Source organism: Salvia splendens, chromosome 18, assembly GCF_004379255.2.
Source record: "Salvia splendens isolate huo1 chromosome 18, SspV2, whole genome shotgun sequence".
Taxonomy (NCBI): Eukaryota; Viridiplantae; Streptophyta; class Magnoliopsida; order Lamiales; family Lamiaceae; genus Salvia; species Salvia splendens.
Window position 1 is genome coordinate 22,247,166 of NC_056049.1, and position 20,033 is coordinate 22,267,198.

At 37.9% G+C, this 20,033-nt stretch overlaps 1 protein-coding gene and 2 long non-coding RNA genes across 3 annotated transcripts; 1 reads left to right on the plus strand and 2 right to left on the minus strand.

Moving 5' to 3' along the window:
• Positions 1-2,514: 2,514 nt before the first annotated feature.
• Positions 2,515-5,439, minus strand: LOC121776603. The gene is made up of 3 exons (XR_006045343.1): positions 4,761-5,439; positions 3,176-3,238; positions 2,515-2,568 (listed from the first exon to the last, which is right to left on the minus strand). It is a non-coding gene; the product is annotated as an uncharacterized LOC121776603 (long non-coding RNA).
• LOC121776602 lies at positions 3,700-5,373 on the plus strand. Its single transcript, XR_006045342.1, has 2 exons — positions 3,700-4,384; positions 4,509-5,373. It is a non-coding gene; the product is annotated as an uncharacterized LOC121776602 (long non-coding RNA).
• Positions 5,440-5,979: 540 nt separating the features above from the next.
• LOC121776926 (protein NRT1/ PTR FAMILY 5.5-like) lies at positions 5,980-7,466 on the minus strand. Its single transcript, XM_042174072.1, has 3 exons — positions 7,296-7,466; positions 6,929-7,101; positions 5,980-6,739 (listed from the first exon to the last, which is right to left on the minus strand). The coding sequence occupies exons 1-3, from the start codon at positions 7,464-7,466 to the stop codon at positions 5,980-5,982; spliced, it is 1,104 nt and encodes a 367-aa protein (XP_042030006.1).
• Positions 7,467-20,033: the final 12,567 nt, after the last annotated feature.

Sequence of the window (20,033 nt, forward strand, 5' to 3'; positions counted from 1 at the left end):
AGCACGATTAAGCTCGGCTAACACCGAGCTGCAATCAATCACCGAGCTTTACTGATTGTGCAGTTTTGCCCCAATCCTCATAACATGCTCTTCCATGGTCTCCAGCACTGAGAACAGACGAGAGGATTCTGCAAACAATCTGGGCTTAACCTCCAATCAAACTTCTCAAGTTCTGATATCGCTCAACACCAACTTTTAGTCCATGAACAAAGATATCAAATAACTACTCCCTCCGTCCCATAATAGATGACACACTTCGAAATGACACTAGATTTTAGGAGATGTTGTTTTATGTGTCAGTGGCGGATTTAGAACTTTTAATCTGGGGATACGAATTGTACGAAAAATAATTATATTATATAAGAAGTATTAAAAATAATATAAAAAATAGTAGCATAGGAAAACTAATAGTTTGTATTTGTAAAAAAACACAAAACAAAATAAGAAAAATAGTAAACTACTTAAATTTTGAACTTTAATTCATACATAAGCATTAAAATTATAACTGAAATACAAAATATATGTATACCTAATCTTTGAAAGAAACTCAAATTCATAGTACTTACTATTAAGAATATAATTAAAAAAAAATAAAATGCAGTACATATACCTAATCTTGAAAAAGAAAATAATTGTATTTTCAAATTTTATATCACATCAAGAATATATTTCATATTATACTTAGTAAAAATGCAATAAAAAAAACTACATAAAGATAAAAATAAATTGCAATAGATCGTTGAATTTTCAATTTTATAGCACATTAAAAATATAATTCAAATAAAAGTAAAAACTGTAAAAAACTATCTAGAGATAGAAGTAAAATCAAATAAGATCGTTGATATAAAATAAAATAAAATAAAATAATTGAACTCCTGATATATCTAATAGTAAAAGGAAAAGCCCAGCATTAAGAAGTAATATGCATAAGGTGGATTCGCACTTGCCAAAAAGTAGGAAGACCATATGCTGAACTTCCCTTGTTCTCATGTGGCTCCGCCATAGTTGTGTGTTGAGTGAAGAGAGAAAAAATATATTTATATTAATGTGAGAGTGAACTTTTTTTCAAAAATAGAAATTTAAGATTTTTTGTGGGACAAACTAAAAAAGAAAATGTGAAATCTATTATGGGACGAGGGAGTATCAAACTCCCAATTCTATTCTATTCTATTCTATTCTATTCTAACCCTTAAAGAGTGATCTTCATTCAGAATCCCAATATCTTTAATAAATGCTTCTACTTGAAAACCAAAATCTCAAGCGATGGATGCAGACGTATAGACGCATTAATGGATACAGAATCAGCTACATTTAGAAAAAATACGATAATTTTTACCACTAGACCATTTCAACCAATATTTTAAAAACCGAACCGGTGAGCGAACCGGTAAAGCTACTGGTTCATGGTTCAATCGGTCGGACCGATTTAACTACTGGTCGAAACATTATACTATTATAAATATATTAAATTAAATATATAATGCACAAAATTATAATAAATGATAAAATATAACTTATAACATGAAAAAAAAACATTAAACCTTGTAAATAATTAGTTTTAGATATAATATAAAAAAACTACTCCCTCTGTCCCACTACAAGTGAGGCATTTCTTTCTGGCCGTGTTTTTGCAATGGTAATAATAAATAGTTAAAGTGGAGAAAAATTAAAGTAAGAGAGAGAATAATATAGAAGAGAGTCGTTCATTCATTATTATCTTACTTACTTTACTTTATCTCTACCGTAACTATTTATTATCATTTTTGTAAAACAACGTACGATTTAGAGCGCCTCACTTGTAGCGGGACGGAGGAGTAGTATTCAAATATTAAAATTGAATAAATTTTTTATTAATAAATATGATTAAATACATAAATTATTAATTAGTGTAGATGAAAATATAATATTATATGTATAAAAGTAGATAAAGTTCATGTTATTTCAAGAAAGTGTATGTGACGAAAGTAGTTTTATAAAATTATTTTAAAAAATGATTAGGTAGTTTAAATAAAAATATACTCTAAAAAAATAATTAATAAGTAGTAAACTATAACTAATTATATGTAAAAAAATATGAATGATACTATACCTTATAAAAGTAACAATAAAATTTAGTTAATGCTAGTAAGTATGATTATAATTTAAGATATAAAAATTATAATTTAATATATACTTTCTCCGTCCCAATAAATATGCAACATTTGCTTTTCATGTCACGACCGCATTTTCTAAGGATAGAAAACACGGTTGATCGTGACTAGGGGAGGATTAAAGAAGCGGGGAAAGAAATAAGGGGAAAAATAAAATCAAGCATTGGTTGCGAGACATGATTAATTAAATGCTGATACATAGAAGAAAGATACTCGATCATGAAGACTCGAGTAATTGTTTGTAAAAATTTCAAAATATCAGAGTTTTGAACAAAATAGACTTGAGTCTTTTAAAATGCACAACGGAAGCAAATGAACGCGGTTCCATGTATGAAGACATGAACCTCCGAGAGTCAAAATCTGACCGAATTAAATGTCTTGTCTCAATAGCACTTCCTCCACCACTTCGCTGCTCAACCTGCACATTTAGAAATATATGCAGGGCTGAGTACAAAAAGTACTCAGTGAACACATTGCCGAAAATTACACATATACATTTGAAAATATTGTCAAGCCATCATCACAGTAACACTCGGGGTGTTGTTGAAAAGACCCGAGCTTACTAAAAATATCACATTGGACTGCAGTCCCTTTTTCCTGTACTTAGCCATATCTGATCACATTGTGCCGTTGAGATGGTGTTCTCACACGGTCACCTTACATACATGTGCCGGGAAGGTGGCCACCTTCCTCGGTCACCTTCTCTGCCCAACATGTCAGAGGTATCCTTGTGCCGGGAAGGTGGCCACCTTCCACGGTCACCTGCTCTGCCCAACATGACAGAAGTAGCTTGTGTACACTAGTCCGAGCGGGGACACCACCCTCACTGGGACCCGAATTCGACTTATATCATCATTCATAATTCACTTGGCCGTAGCCAACAGATAGGCATCATACACAAAATATTTATGGCATGACAACATCACTTGAAACAGCAACGAACATAGGTTCGAGTTTTCATAACATATCACCTCAAAATAATTTGCATTTTTATCCACATTAGTATGTAGGATAGGAAAGTTCACCTTGATTGTCTAGTTCCCTTAACTTGAATTTTCCTGACTCCACCCTTAACTCACGGAGATAGCCTTTTGAAAACAAATAACGTACTAATAAGACTTGAGAAAAATTCACATACTTCTAGGAATGCATGCCCCTACTTTATTTCTTTTATCATTTGTTCACCGTTAGAAAATTTTAGAAACTTGCATATTAATTAAATTGGGAAATTTAATTAATAGCACTTCTTTATTAACTTAATTATTTTTGTGACTTAAGAACGTCGTCTCCCTCTTTCTTTCCATTTCCTTAGCGGCCGCCCGAGGCGTCGCGGGGCGATGCCGGTCGGCCGCTTACGCTCATAATTCCTCCGTTAGCTCCTCGTATTTTCCATCATAATATCGAACAAAAATCCCAAAATTTATTTAAGCGCATAATTGAATTATCGCAACTATTTCCCCTCGCAATTATATTTATTTTGAAACTTGGGGTAAATTATTCATACTTCAAAATTATTTCGGAATTTAATTAAATAATTTCGTCACGATTAATTATCAGCCCAAAGATTTATTTAAAAAGCCCAAAACTTAATTATTTCCCTACCTTATATCCCCAATTTAATTAAGAAGCCCCAACAAAATAAAAAGAGCCCAAACAAAGCATTTAATTAATAAGGCCCAATTCTTTTAAAACAAAAGGCCCAAATTCTTTTTAAAACAAACAAATGGCCCAAATTTCTTAAAAATTAACAAGCCCCATTTTTAACTCCCTCATCTCTCTCTCAATCACTATTCATCTCTCTCTCAATCACTATTCATCTTCTTCCCCCAAATTGCACAAAATAGAAAAAATCTCCCTCTTCTCTTCGTCGACCAGCCACCCCACCGGCGTCGCCTCCGCTTCCGTTTTCGTCTCCGGCGGTGTTCTCTTCCTCCTCCTCATCTCTCCCTTTCTCTTCTCTCCCTCTTCACCGTACGCCGCTGCCTTCTCTCCCTCTCTCCCCCGATCTGCCGGCGCCGCCTCGCGGATCTGCCGGAGCCACGGATCCGCCTCCGCCGCCTCCTTCTTCTCCCTCTCCTTTCTCTCCCTCGGCTCCCTCTTCATTCCCCGGATCTGTCGCCGTCGCCGCCGCCGCTGCGGGTCCGCCACCGCCGAGGATCTGCCTCCGCCGCCATCGCCGAGGGCCTTCCCCAGCCTCCGACAATACCACAACCGCCGTCCACTTCCTCCAGTTGGTAAGAAATTCCGCCTAGTCTCTCTAGATTTTTACTTTGTTAGTTTCTACATCTATATATATAAGGTTCTTGGTGTTTGAAACATTGAGATGGGTGAAGGTTACGATTTTGGTGGTTGATTTAGGAGTATGGAACTGTTTTTATCGGCGACGGAGTGCCGAAGCTTGCTGCCGGAGATCCGGCAGATTCATCTTCTAAGATAAGTATCACTAACTGCCTATGTTAGTTCTACCATTTCAATAGCTTGGGGAAAAATCGGTTTTAGCATGTTACTTGTAAGTTTTGGTGCAACTCGGAGCATATCGGAGCATTTGTCGTGTTATGGTGAGTTCTTGATGTAATACGCATACAGAAAATAAAAAGGTTTGGAGATTACCTTACTAGGTAGAGAGTAGAATGTGTCGGTATGGCTGATTTGGAACACACACTGTTATTCATGAAAGTTGCTACTCTGTGGAAGAAGTTTGGGATTTGATGGTAACGTGGGTGTTTGAAAAAAAAAATGGTTATATATCTATATACAATGAACAAAAGAGGGAGTGAAGTGACGCTGTAACAAGTTGCCTCACATTTTATCTCAAATTATTCTCCTTAGTCAGGAAGGGATATGATTTGCCTGCTGTAATTAAATGCAACATTTAATGATGTGTCTGAAAAAATTCGATCCTTTGAATCTGCCCTCTCTCTTTATTTTTATATTTTATTTGTTTTATTAAATTTTATTATTTGTATATTTATTTACTTATTTATTTAATTTGGTATAGGAAAAACTCAGTTTAAGCTCGTGGCTTTGGTGTAGAAAAACAAATAATATCCATAGTCTTCTTTGATGATGTACCGGACTTTCTTGGAGTGCGAGCACGACCGTTGAACGGGATGCGTAAACTTTTCTCTAATTGTAATAGATAAGGATTTGATAAATTTGTATAATAGTAATTTAGCGGACTTCGAAGATATGCCGGAAATTATAAATTTTTATTTGGTGTTCCTTTTTTTTTTCCTTGAAATATTCGTTCGAGAACGAAGCAACGATTATTTATGATTCCAAGATCAATTATTATACATGAAAATGGCAGATTTCGAAAACAACAACGATCACTTATTAATTATCTTTAGGCTAATAATAATAATAATAAGGTACGAAAGTTCGGGTTGTTACATTTCAGCACAAGATTAATGCAGTGTTGTTTTGAGAGTTAATGAAGAGAGAGAGTAAAGTAAGAGAGAAGAAAAAGTAGAAATAGTGTTGTTTCTATTTTAGGAAACGTTTCTTTTTTATTGGTACAACTCAAAAAAGGAAAATGTTTCATTTCTAATGGGACTGAGGGAGTATTATAATTAAAAATTATTTATAGAATATATGATTAAAATGAATTATTTCATTAGTTTGAGTAACTGGGTGTATAAAATTTCATGTTTGTATAAAAATAATCAATGTTCATTATTCTCCATCAAGGCCACCACCTAGTGGTGGAGTGGAAGAGGTGTTGATATTTGGAGAGGTCATGGTTCCAATCCTAGCATGAACAAATTTTGACAAAATATGTGGACCAGTTTTTAAAACATTGGTTCCAACGTAACAAATCTCTCGCCCTTCAGTGCCTTGGACGGAAACAACGCTGATACATACCCCACACGCTGAACATGACTAAACTCGTACCACTCAAAACCGCCAACACCCAATAGTAGTGGTCCAAATGACTCCGGTTCGAGGTGGACTGGAACCAACTCGGTTTATCTCCCTTCTCACTTATTTTCCCCACCACGAAAACAAGGAGCACACTACACATGTACCCCAGCCCGTACGCGCCCTGGCTGTATATCTCAAGGCACTTTGTCAATGCATCAGGTATTCCGCGTTCTTTTCTTGGTTTGTTTTCAATGAATCCATCCACACTCGCCTCGAACAACCTGTCCATGCATCCGAGAAAGATGAACTGGAAGAATAGCCAATACACACTCATGGGAATATCTTGATCAGGTTTATCCACCAAGCCATGGCTTCTAACAATGCCAAGCCTCTTTCTCTCCATTATTGCAGCAGTTATACAACATAGTACCCCGAATAGCTTGGCCATGAAAATCTCTGTACTTGCTCGGAAAAGTTTACGTATCACATAATAGAGTAATTTGGCTAACCATATCTGAGCCAGCAGCAGCACCTGAGTAGGAGCCTTCCATTTGCCTAGATGCTTTGGTTGGTCCAGATGCTTTGCTTGGTCTACGAAGTATGTTCTTCCAAGTGAGGACACCATTCCATAGGTTATAAAAGTCGTCCACATCAGTGTCATACGGACAGTAAAGATTTTGGGTAAGTAATATATTTGGTCCTGGTCTGGTAGCGGGGATATGTATCTGGAACAACATAATCCAGTAAAAAAAAATATGGTCGCAATGCCAGTGATGATTGCTGGGATTCCAAACATGAGGCTCCAATCTTTCACTAATGGGAGCACCAAAGCTCCTATGGCAGCAAAAACTAGCATTAAAAAACCTATTAGTCTCTTCAACCCTATTTTTTCATTTTCATTTTCATTTGTATACTGTGCCTCGAGTAATGGTGCCAGGGAGACACGCTGACCAGCCGCTCCAACGGCCATCAATACCATTCCTGTGTAGAGGAGTGCCTTTTGTGTCTTACCAACACACTCTGGCTCGTAGTTTTTGCACGGATTTGCAAGAACTGGCGGAGTTGACAAGTATAAAGATATAATTCCCTGCCAAGTTGAGGAGGATCAATTGAATAGAACCTTCATAAAATTTGAATTACGTTGGAACTAGGTTAAATATTCAATCAAATTTGACATTGAGTTTTAATGGAAAATCTTTTTTAAAAATAAGGACTTCCTAGCATTTGATTTGGAATTGAACATGTACATATGTTTATTAGTGATTGTGGCTTCATACTCACGAGAGTGTAGGCTGAGCTGGAAATGACGAGCATTTTTAGGTGTCCCAAAAAAGAGCAAGCGAAGAAGTGAAAAAGAGGCTGCAGCACCAGAGAAAGCCCGATCCAAATGCTGACAGTTGCAGCAGCACGAGTTAGACTCAATCCCCAAACCTCTGTCAAATAATCTTGCATCTCAAACAAGGCGTATGCGACAACGTCAGCCCATCCCAACGCTACAAGTTATTCACTGAATGAGATCCAATCTTATGTTTAAGAGCTGAGAAAGCTTGAATAATTTACCACAAAGTCTGATGATGCTAGGCATGCTTGGGATTGACTACCCTTCAACAGAATGACACCAAATTATCAGTCTACAGACATGAATACATGATTAAATAGTTTTGAATCTGAGGGAGAGGGAGAACATCTAAACCATGCTTTCTTAAACTAATTTCCACATATTTCTTATTTTTGAATATTACAGTTTCTCATTGCTCATATGTAACCGCCAAATACTAACATCGGAGTATAATACAGTTGACTCAAAATTTTTATACTTCCACAAACAAAATACGTAGGACTCAAACAATGGAGGGGAAGAATAAGAAAACATAACCAGCACACCTCTTGAGTGAGACAAACTCAGTCTTTGTTCATATCCCGAAACACGAACGCTCCAACTTTCATCCATGCTCTCTCAAATGTGTCTTTCTTGGCTATGGAAAATATCAAAAAGGTTACAAATGCTATGACCCAACAACCCGCCGCATACACACCACCATGAATTGTGATTTTGTGGAGGGGGTATACTTCTACAGCCAATCTAGTAGTCAAGGGAAGACACAATCTTCAGACAATAGTCCAAACAATGACCTCCTAGATTGGCTACCAGACATTGGTTCAAGGGAAAACCTTAACCTAGGGGGGAATCACATCCAGGGGGAGAGTCAGAGTCAAGCCCTGTCACAGACGTTGGTCCACCTGAGGAAGTTAGTGGCACCACCGGGCAGTCAAGCCCTATAAAATAGAATGAAGAGCAAAGTGACATTGTCCAACCATCAACCCCTTATTCGAATCCTGAGGTAAATAGTTCAGATTTTGATGATATACTTTCAGAACACCCACTAATCTTGATAGGGGCAATAATGAAAAATGTGGAACTAGTGGAAGAAGTGGAGATATGGGAGAACCATTTGAGCTGCCCCCAGGAGTACGAGAGGAATTCCTCCTAAAAGATACTCACCAGACTGAAAGGGAAGAAAGGCGAAATATGGAGTATCAAATATTGCCCAAGGTCATCTTTGGGAAATGGCCCTGGCCTTCGAAGCTGCCCTATATGAGGAGGATGAAATCCCACAATCATTTGAAGAGGCAAGAAAGCACAAACATTGAAGAGAAGCGAAAAATGAGATACATGCCCCGGTCAAGAAGGTACATGGGAGAAATGCACATTGCCTAAAGGGAAGAAGTTAGTTGGATGTCGATGGATATTCACCATAAAAGAAGAGCAAATGGTTCAATCGAGAGATACAAGGCGAGACTTGTGGCAAAAGGATACACTTATGTGTATGGAGTGGATTATGAAGAAACGTTTTCCCCAGTTGCTAAAATGGATACAGTGAGAGCCATACTGTCTGTGGTAGTATGCAAAGACTGACCCCTACATCAGTTCGATGTTACTAACGCCTTCCTCCATGGAGAGTTGGAGCAAAAGAAGGAGGTGTATATTGAAGTTCCACCGGGTTTGTCTGAAGAATTTGGAGGAGGTGAAGTCTGCCGACTACGGAAAACATTGTATAGTTTGAAGCAGTCTCCACGGATCTGGTTCGGAAGGTTCTGTCAGGCAATGTTCAAACATGGATTCAAGCAAAGCCATTCCGACCACACACTCTTCACAAAAATGAGAGATGACAAGGTAACATGTTTGATTATTTACGTTGATGACATGATCATTACTGGAGATGATGTAGAAGAAATCTAGAGTCTGAAGGAAAACTTGTTTAAAGAATTCGAGATGAAAGATCTAGGAGCACTGAAATATTTCTTGGGGATAGAAGTGTTGAGATCCAGACACGGAATATTCCTTTAGACAAAAGGAGTATGTTCTAGACCTGCTGGCAGAAACTGGTCTTCTCGAATGCAAACCCGCAGACACTCCAATGATTCCAACCATGGCTTGAAAATGGAAGAAGGGGTCGATTTCGCAGGTAGGGAATGATATCAACAACTTGTCGGAAAACTCATCTATCTCGCACATACCAGACCCGACATCTCGTACGCTGTGTTGGAATCGTGCTTGGTCAAATAATTTTTGACAAAGAATAAATGTTATAAGACATTTAATTTTGTGAAATTAAATGCAATAAAGTCGATCTACGTTCCGAGTAGATGACCGTAGTATATTCATTTTCTCAAATCCGATTCCCGGTGACTGAGAAATAATATATTAAAGTTGGTCACAATAAAGCTAGAAATGAGCTATGTGAAGAGACTAAGGGATTAATTAACTATGTGTTAATTATCCCACATCGAGGATGATAAACTTCTTTGATGAAGTATTTAATCAGATGAATTATTATGTGTAATAATTATCGTGGAATAAGACGGGTGACAGAGCCCACACCCTCGCACACGATCGCGCCGTCGCCGCCCGCCCGCGAGCCGCGAGCTGCGCACCGTGACCCGTGACCCGTGCCCCGTGCACAAGGCGCCGGGTGTCAGGTGTCGTGTGCCTTGTGCCTGGGATCTTGGCAATTGGTCTTTCGGTGGTCTTTGGCCTGTTCTTTGGAGCTGGTCGTTGAGCGTGGTTCGAGCCCCGCTTGTTCTTTTTAGACCACCCCAAACTCCACGATATCCCCGACGGGTCCTGGTCGACGTCATGGTCCCGCTGGACCCCGACGCACAACGGGAGACAAAACGTTTCCGCCGGACCCCGACCCACAACGGGAGACAAAAGTTCCTCGCTGGACCCCGACGCACAACGAGAGTCAAAAGGTCCCCGCTGGACCCCGACGTATAACGGGAGACTAAAGGTCCCCGATGGACCCCGACGGTCCATGGTGTATCCCGTCGTGTAGCATGTCCAGGTGCGTCGTGACTCTTCAGCTCCCAATGGCTAGTGCGACAGTCAGTAACCCCCGGCGGTTACAGTCAAGCCATCATGGCACATGATGGCTGTTGACTCCATCAATGCCCCTTTGGGTGGACTTGGCCTATAAATAGGCAGTCACTCCATGCATTTCATACAATGATATAGAACACAACACAAGCATGTCATAGCTCTCTCCCTCTCTCTGCATTGTCTTCCCGTCGAAGCTCTGCCCTCGCAATCATCTAGTTCGCCGGAGCTTGTTCCGTCTGCGGTGCTGCAACGAACAAGACGAAGCCGTTTTATCTTTGGGGACGACACGCCAAACCGAGAGCACTACCGGGGCGTATCTCGTCTTGCGGAAAGAGGACTCCTCGACTCGGCTTACAACTTATTTACGATTTATTGTTTCGAATTCTTCATTGTATTTCAATTCAGTTTATTTTCGTTTAATTTCTCCATTCTTCATTGGGTTGTATTGCCCGGTTAGTATATCGTGTATCACAGTTAATCATTTTCAACCAACACGCTGTTGGCATTGTGAGTCAGTTCATGCACCGACCTCAAGCCAACCACATGGAGGCCACATTGATGATCGTGCGATATCTGAAAGGTACAATAGGCTATGGAGTATTTTAGCTAAGAGAGATGACTTGGAGATTGGTGGATACACTGATGCTAACTGGGCAAGCAATCCAATGGATAGAAAATATACAAGAGGCTACTTTACCTTCATCGAGGGCAACTTGGTTACTTGGAGGAGTAAGAAACATAAGGTTGTAGCTCTATCTAGTGTCGAGGCTGAGTTTCAAGGAATGAAAAGTGGACTCGTGGAAATCATATGGCTAAAGAGATTGCTCACAGAAATTGGCTACCTACCTACTCGAAAGAGTCAACTGTTATGTGACAACAAGACGGCCATTAGTATAACAGAAAATCTAGTACAACATGACATGACGAAGCACGTGGAAGTTGATCGGCACTTCATCAAAGAAAAACTAGAAGGAGGCGTTATTGAATTCTCATTTGTCCGTTCTGAAGACCAATTTGCAGACATATTGACCAAATCAGTTCACCCAAAGGCCTTCAAAGAGATATTGGGCAGTTAAGCACCGGAGATACCATTGCTCAACTTGAGGGGGAGTGTCAAAATATATCAAAAAGAGGGAAGATTGGAGAATAATTGTGAAGAATAAATTGATTGACTATGATTGATACAATTATCCTAGAATAGATTGATTACAAATAATTGTATTTCCATAGATATGAAATATTTACACCTATATATTGAGGTCTTGAATTCTATTGTAATCATATAAAAGAAATAAAAAAACATCTTCTACTCCCAAAAGCTCTCTCAACTATGTCTTACCCTAAGAATCTCGCCTCTCTTGATTACCATCTGTAAGAGGAGAGAGTATTTATTTCCAAAATAGTACTTTCCGCGGTAGTAGAGGCGTTTCTCTTTGGCACGCGATTTAAGAAATATTTGTTAAGTGAGTTAAGTAAATAAAGAATAAAGTAGGAAATGAAAAGATAGGGAGATGAGAGAATAAAGTAAGAGACAAGAAATGTGTTGACTTTTGCTATGAAATAAAATTACTTTATTGTTATGAAACGTACTAAAATGTAAAATAACTCTAATGCTGTTGTGGAATCGAAAGAGTAATAAAAATTAACAATAGTCAAACCTTCGGACCAATAAATACGATTTGAAATCAAAATTAGCCACCGAGTTCGATATGCATTATTGTTGATGAAATATTAAACACAAGTTGCAAAATTTAATTTAGGAGCAATACATAGCATTATGAAATCCAGACATAATACATACAATAGGGGCATGATAGCATTTGACTACCAAAATATCTGAAATAACTACTACTATAATTTGATGATAGACTTTTGCACAAACATAAACAACCATATATAATTTGACAGCTTTATAAATAGAACTGTATGACAGAGGCTTGAGTCCCCCCTCCTTCCCACCTCTTATTGTGTTTACAGACCTCTGACCATAAAAATTAGTTACTAGTTTTCAATTTGATAAATTTTATTTTTAATAACACACGTCATATTCTCCACTTATGATGCTCAATCATTTTTCTAATTATCTTTATCCATGACAATCAATTATAGCGCAGTAGTAGTATATTTTAAATAGTTAGAACGAGTAAATAGTTAGAATGAGTAAATAATAAAGTAAATGTGAGAATTAAAAAAATTAATAACTCAATTTTATTTTATTATTAATAACACATGTCATATTCTCCAATTATGATGTCTCGAAAAAGTTAGTGAAATAGAAGTCCTACTTTTATATACTCATATTAATATTATAATAAAATGTGAATGAGATGAGTTAGTGAAATGTGTAGTCTACTGACCATTTATGTTAAAAAAAGGGAAAATGGACAATTAATGAATGACCATATAAAATGGTAAAATGGGACAATTAATGAGAGATGTAAGGAGTACTCAATTTCAAAAATAAATTAAGCAAATCACAAACTAACTAAATAACTAATTAATCAGCAAAAAACAGTTAATCTAACCAAAAAATCGAAACATTAGACTCTAATTTTTAAAACTCTGACATAATTTTTTCAATTTCTAACAATTTCACCACAGTATAATTTTACAAACACATTTTTTTATATTCAAATCCAACTCAATAAAGACGAACTCATCTGACCGGAGCGGAGGGTTCCGTTTCTCAGAGCGCAGCGGAGATGCTGGACAGAATCCGAGTTGGCAGACGGCTCCGTCGTTTGGAGGCGAAGAGGGTATCTAATTAGGACTTTAGTTTTAGCTATACTTTCAATGTAAAAAGGAGCTGTTTAATCATTGTAATTAATTTAAGGATTTAATTAGTCTTAATTATCTGTACTCAACTTCTTGCTAGTGGGGTGTACAAAATATATTATCATTGCACCAAAGTTAAAATAAAGCTATTGTATTTAATTGACTGTGGGGAATGAATGTTATGCTAGCTAGTCCTTCTATAAATATCTACCAATCAAATCACAAAAGATTGAAATGAAATACTCTTTCAATTTTTTATTTTTTATTTTTTATTTTTTATTTTCTAATCAATTTTTTAACGGCTCGAAAATGGGAAGCCAAGTCAATTTGTACAAGCCAAAATGATTAACTTTATTATTTAAATCTTAAAGATTGATTGCTTTGAGTTTGAAGTTGTTACGATCCTCCTATATCTTAGGATTCCCCAAATATTTAGTTATCTTTTTATTCCTCATATCTTTTGATTCATAGTATATTTTCATATCTTGTTTTCTTGTTCCCTAATCTAGTATTTTAGTATTATAAATAGGGCTAGGTTGTTATCTTTTTATTCATTGAATGAAGAAATAATATTCCCACATTACTTGTGCAATACTCCTTATCAAACCTTGAAGACTGCCGACGGAGGAAGTTCTCCGCGCCAGATTGAGCCGCCGACCCCAACGTTCGGGGCGCCGGATTGGTGTGTTGCGAGTGTAATCGCAGGATTTCTTTGTTAAGAGAATTGTGCTCTTAACAACTGGTGCTTTCATCCAGAGCTCAACCATGGCCGATCAGCCCCGACGCTTCACGGCGAGTGGCTACCTCGGTGACGGATGGCAGCGGATACGACGAGACGACCCGGAGTCAAGCAGCGCGCTGCGCAATGGATCGGGGCGCTCGTACCTACTTTGTCAGCGCTCGACAAAATTATGGCAAGATTTGATCAATTGGAATTTAAATTGGATGCGAGGGATAGAAGGGTTGATAGGTTGAAGGCCACACGCCTTCCCAAACCGGATCAACCCTATTTTTCGGACGACGGGGACGTCGATGGGTATCGTTCCCAGGGAGACGTCTGGCCGACCGACGAGGACGGCCCCCCAGTTTTCAATCACGGCAGGCGTGTCCGTTGTGGGGATGTCCGCCGGCGTAGGGGCACGGGTCGTGATTTAAACAGGCGAGAGGCAGGGCTCGCACAGCCTGGCTCTGGCACGATTCTATATCGCACGCACACTGCTTCGTGGCCTCGCACTAGCTGGGATAGACCAGCAGCTCGCGTCACAACGGAGTTTGATAGGGGTTTTCGGGGGTACCGACAGCCTACATCGTGGGACCCCCCCCATCAACCGCCCCTCCGGTTGGGATCCTCCCGGTAACCGACCAATACCGAGCTTCCAGCCCTACGACCCACCACGGTCATGGCAGCCCTCTTGTTGGGAACCACCGCCTCATCGTGCATCGCAAGGATACTCGGATTATGATCAGCCACCACAGTGTCTGCCTAGTCGTTGGGATACACCCAGGCGACAAACCGATCACTGCCGGCAGCAGCGCAGCCCACGCCCGAGCACACAACCTTGGCGCCCTGAAATCATGGGGTTTGAAGAAAAGATGGTGGATGAAGAATTTTGCTATGAAATCGAATTGATTCCCGGCTGCCATTCTTCAAGCCTGGATCAAGAATCAGATGCTCATCAGGAAAAAAATGATTCCTCGAACTGGATGGGTAGTTTTCTTGAAGAGGCTGATGATTCAAAATCATCTCTAGTAGATGATAATAATCATGATAAGGCTACTTTTGATGATGATGAGTTCACAAAGATGGAATGCCATTCTGTGAAGATGAGTGATGATTCGGACTTGCTTTGGGATGTGGTGGGAGTGACTGATTCATCTTCATCATGTGTTGATAATTGTTCACAGCATAAGTGTTTGGACTCTGATGATGATTATGAAGATGATAGAGTAGATGGTGATGAGAGGCGTTCCTACAACCTCACTGCTGCGGAGTTCCAGCTGGTAAGAATCCTTGTGCAGCGATTCATGGAGGACAAGCAGTTTGGGGGGCGTAGGAATGATGCCGGCGTCAGGAGCCGGTGCATGATCCGGAGCCTCCTCCAAGTCCCAGCCATCGAGGATGATTTTGTGAAGACGAAGGCGAGAGAGGAAAGGGACGACGTAGAAATGTTGGTGGGAGTCATAAGTGAAATGATGGTGATCATGTTCCTAATCGCATTTGATCCAGGAGGTGACGTTTCAATGCTTTTGCTATCGTCGACTGTGCCCGTGGTTCCATGGTTCCCACCTTGAGGACAAGGTGGATTTTAACCGTGGGGGAGTTGTTACGATCCTCCTATATCTTAGGATTCCCCAAATATTTAGTTATCTTTTTATTCCCCATATCTTTTGATTCATAGTATATTTTCATATCTTGTTTTCTTGTTCCCTAAGCTAGTATTCTAGTATTATAAATAAGGCTAGGTTGTTATCTTTTTATTCATTGAATGAAGAAATAATATTCCCACATTACTTGTGCAATACTCCTTATCAAACCTTGAAGACTGCCGACGGAGGAAGTTCTCCGCGCCAGATTGAGCCGCCGACCCCAACGTTCGGGGCGCCGGATTGGTGTGTTGCGAGTGTAATCGCAAGATTTCTTTGTTAAGAGAATTGTGCTCTTAACAGAAGTTGATGATAAATGTAAGCAATTATTTCTTATTGAATTTTTTTATTGGGATTTCTTATTGGTTGTGCATGCTTTACTTTTTTACTTGTTTCCGAAAGTTACTTGACGAGATTTTGACCCTAAACTTTAGTGTTTTATACACAATATAATTATGATAGTAATATATTATTGTTATTAGTGATACTTCTAATGTCGCATACTCGTATTAGACTATTAGTGATACTTTTTTTTTTCTTGCGTATTTTATTTATTAATTTAATTATATGATAAATTGCACCACTCACTCCACCCTCACTTATATGACTGTCAAATCGTGTGGGTTGGGTCATTATCGTGTCAACTCATTATCGACCCAACCCAATAAGGTCAAACCCAACCCAACCCGAAATCATCGGGTTCTTATCGTGTCCCAACCCAACGAGTTCGTGTCGGATTCGTGCGTGTTATCGTGTACCCAAGAAAAAAGTCAACCCTCTGTTAATGATAGTAAGTTAGCTTAACACGACACGATAACGACTAAAACACGATGTTATTATACGATTTAAACATGATATTACACGATAAAATAAAAAATTACCAAATTAAAATAATTATTTTCTTAATCAAAATAATAAAATTGAAGTATAGTAATATTATATCTAAATAATAAAATTGAAGTATAGTAATATTATATCTAAATAATAAAATTAAATAATTTAAAATTTTAATTTTTAATAAAATTCAAGCATAATATTTTCTTAAATTTTATAAAAAAATAATTAATATTTTTTAATTAATAAAATTAAGGTATAGTATTTTTTTAATTAATTAAAATCAAAGTATATTTTTTAATCAACAAAAATAACTTAAATTAAAGTTTAATAATTTTTTTAATTAATAAAAATATTTTTTTTCTTAACGTATAACCCAAACCTAACATGACACAACCCGTTATCTTCGTGTTCTTATTGGGTCGACCCTATAACGACCCAAATCATATATGTGCGTGTTCATGTCGTGTTAATTTCGTGCGGGTTCATGACGTGTTATCGTATCGTATCAAAAATTGTCAGCCCTACTCACGTATCTATATTTGATAAGTTATACACATAACAGAAAAACAATGCAGTTGAATTTCAATAAATTATAACTCTGGTCACAGCCTCGAATGATCTCGAATGATCGAGGCCGTGACTGGCACCGCATTGACAATGCAAGAAAGTGTTCAATTGGCAATTCAGTGTGGCTACGGTTGTGTTGCAGTCCGTGTAGATCACACTCGAGGTGGGAGTGTTTGGAGTGGTTATCTTTTTCTCGTTATTATCTTTTTCTCGTTATACAATGTGTTTGGACATTTCTAGGTACTTCTTTTCTTCGTTATTTTCCTTTATTTATTTGTTCATTTTTGTAGCGTACTAAATAGAGAAAGTTCTACCGAGATGATAGCATAAAAGGAAATAAACAATTAGATTTGGCATTTTACAAGTGCATTTATTATTCGGATGTGAAATACTAGTGCTCCTTTTATACTTTAACGGAAAAATATTGCTGCAAAAATCTAATTCATTATATAATTTCAAACTTTTCTGAAAATATATGATGCTCAAACTATTTCCATAAATTTAATTTAAAAATATATTGCTACTCTTCTTTTTTATTAGTAAAAAAAGATAGTTATATATATCAAACAATAATGTGAACCCATGTGTTGTAACATTTGTGACGCTCGATGCTTGATTTGAAATTATTATTGGAACTTCTCATTCAAGTATTTTTTTTATAGATAAAGATCGATAGATAATTTCATGACGTCTGTTGTTTAATTGGTGGTTTTGATTTTCTTGTTTTTATGCAATTTTAGATATTTACTAATACGTTGTTTCATCGCTTTCATTATTTATTGTTATTAGACCATCTCCAATCATACTCCAAAAATGAGTTTTAGTGTAGAAATTTTCTCCAATCATACACCAAACTCAAATCCATTTTTTGATGTTTTTTGTGAAACAACACCAAATATAGTGTTACTGCAAAAATTTTGTGAGACAAAAACTCAAAAATGGTGCAGATTTTAAATTTGGTGTAAATGGTTAGAGTAAAACTACTTTTTAGTATGCCGTATATCAAAAAACAGGATTGAATTTGGTGTAAATAGTTAGAGATTGTCTTAGGCAATATTCCAACACAATTGTGTACTGTTAGATCGCTATTTTTCAAATGGGCATTTTGTATTATAAAAAAGTTAGAGAGAGTTAGAGGTCAAACTAAGTTGTATCTCTCATCTAAAAAAATAAGGTAATATTAATATAAATACGTATAAATTAGTGTAAGTATCCCAAGAAAATGATGAAAACATGCACATTTTAATTTTGGTAGGACTACGTGGAACCCAAAGTCTAAAAAATGGCCTCATGTCGATTAATTATTAATAATAAACATGTAATTAAATCATAGTAGGAGTACTAAGTAAGGAGCCACGCGCGACTTAATATTCCAAATGTGACAATAATTGTTTTTCATTGTAGCACCAAACCAGAGAGTGGTGTCAAAAGCTAATAAGTTTGTGTAGCCTAAGTGGTTGTTAGTTAGGTATATTTAATACTAGAAAATAAAGTAAATTTAAAAAGAAAGATGCAAACGATATTTTAGGTCCATAGTGAAGCATCTCTCATTTTAAAATACAATCACTTCTCAAATACTGAAAACCAAACAATAGAATATAATCAATTAAGTTAAACAACTGCAAGCTTTGTGATCTAGTAGTAGTAATACTCACTTTTAAAGTATGGCCTAAAATAAATACGACATTGTTCATCTACCTCGACGGCGACAGCGACGGCGACGGCGAGCTTCTTGATCTGCACTCACTTGTTATCTGAGAGATGGAGGGGGTGAGGGTTGACTGAGAGAACATCTACACAAAACTTTCTTACTTGATACAAATTTCCACAGTATTCATAGGTAACCACCAAATTCTAATATAGTAATCGAGTTGACTCAAAACTTTAATTTCACAAGCAAATAGTACCAAGGAAATAAACAATGGAGGGGAATTATGAATAAAAAAACATAACCAGCTCACCACTCGATTAAATCAATAGAATACTGCTATAGAAAGTAGTACTAACAGTCAAAACTTGGGGATAATAAATCCGAATAGAAACCAAAATTAATGTCATCTGAAGAGCTTGTGATTAACCACAGATCAATTGCAAACTTTAATTTAGAAGTGATGCATAGCATTGTGATTCTAAGTAGCAAGCTAGAGAACTTGTCCATATACTTTTACTAGAAATCCAGATATCTAAGAGCACCCACAACCGTGCTCTTGCCAACGAGTACGGTTGTGGGCCCGGCGCCACTATTCATGTCTGCTCTTAGGCAAGAGCACAACACCCACAGTTGTGCTCTTCCGCAAGGACGAGCACAATTCATGTCGACGAGGTCGGCCGTTTGCCCAGTAGTGAGTTGTCGGATGGCACACATACACTTCTGCAACGGCGTGATACTTTGTCGGCCGGCTGCATCTGGACCTGTTTGGAAGAATTCAACACGGGCGGACAATGTGTTGACAATATGTATAAACAGGCGCTTTGACATGCGAAAACGGCGCCTGAAGTAATCCGTCGGAAACCACGGCAGGTCGGCAAAATAGTCGGCAACGAGCCTTTCGTGGGCTCCCTTCCGGTCACGATGGATGTAGCGGCGAGTTGATCTAGTTGGTTGAGGAGGAGGGACGGGGGTATTCGCTGCTACATATGCATAATCAGCACGATGTTGTTCGTAGTATTCTTGTTCTTCGCGCTCCGCTTCCACAATAAGATGGGTGAAATCCATTTGAGGTTTTGAGTGACAGATGAAGGTGTAGATAAGTTGTATGAAAAATATGAATGAGAGATGATTTGATGTGGAAAATGGAAAATGAATGTGTGTATTTATAGATGATTTTGGAGGGGAAAAATAAAAAAAAATATAGAAAAACGGGCAAAAACGGCCATTTTTTGGGGATTGGGAAAATATTTTTTTTATTTTTAATCGGTTTTTATAATTAAAAACCGAATTTTTGAAAAAAAAAATATAAATATTCAAATACAACGGCATAGCCATTGCCCAATCGCAACACGGCACGTCACCTGCTCGCTGGCACGGACGTGCTCGATGCATCGAGCAGCGCCGTGCCAGCGACGCGAGCGCAGCGGCGGACGACGTCTTCCGT

Bases quoted from the DNA above. Each gene is read 5' to 3' on its own strand.
- LOC121776926 (XM_042174072.1), bottom strand. From the start codon at position 7,466: ATGCAAGATTATTTGACAGAGGTTTGGGGATTGAGTCTAACTCGTGCT. The intron at 7,102-7,295 runs GTGAGTATGAAG...TCAACTTGGCAG, and splicing joins CCAGCTCAGCCTACACTCTC to GGAATTATATCTTTATACTT. The intron at 6,740-6,928 runs GTATACAAATGA...ATGTTGTTCCAG, and splicing joins GCACCATTACTCGAGGCACA to ATACATATCCCCGCTACCAG.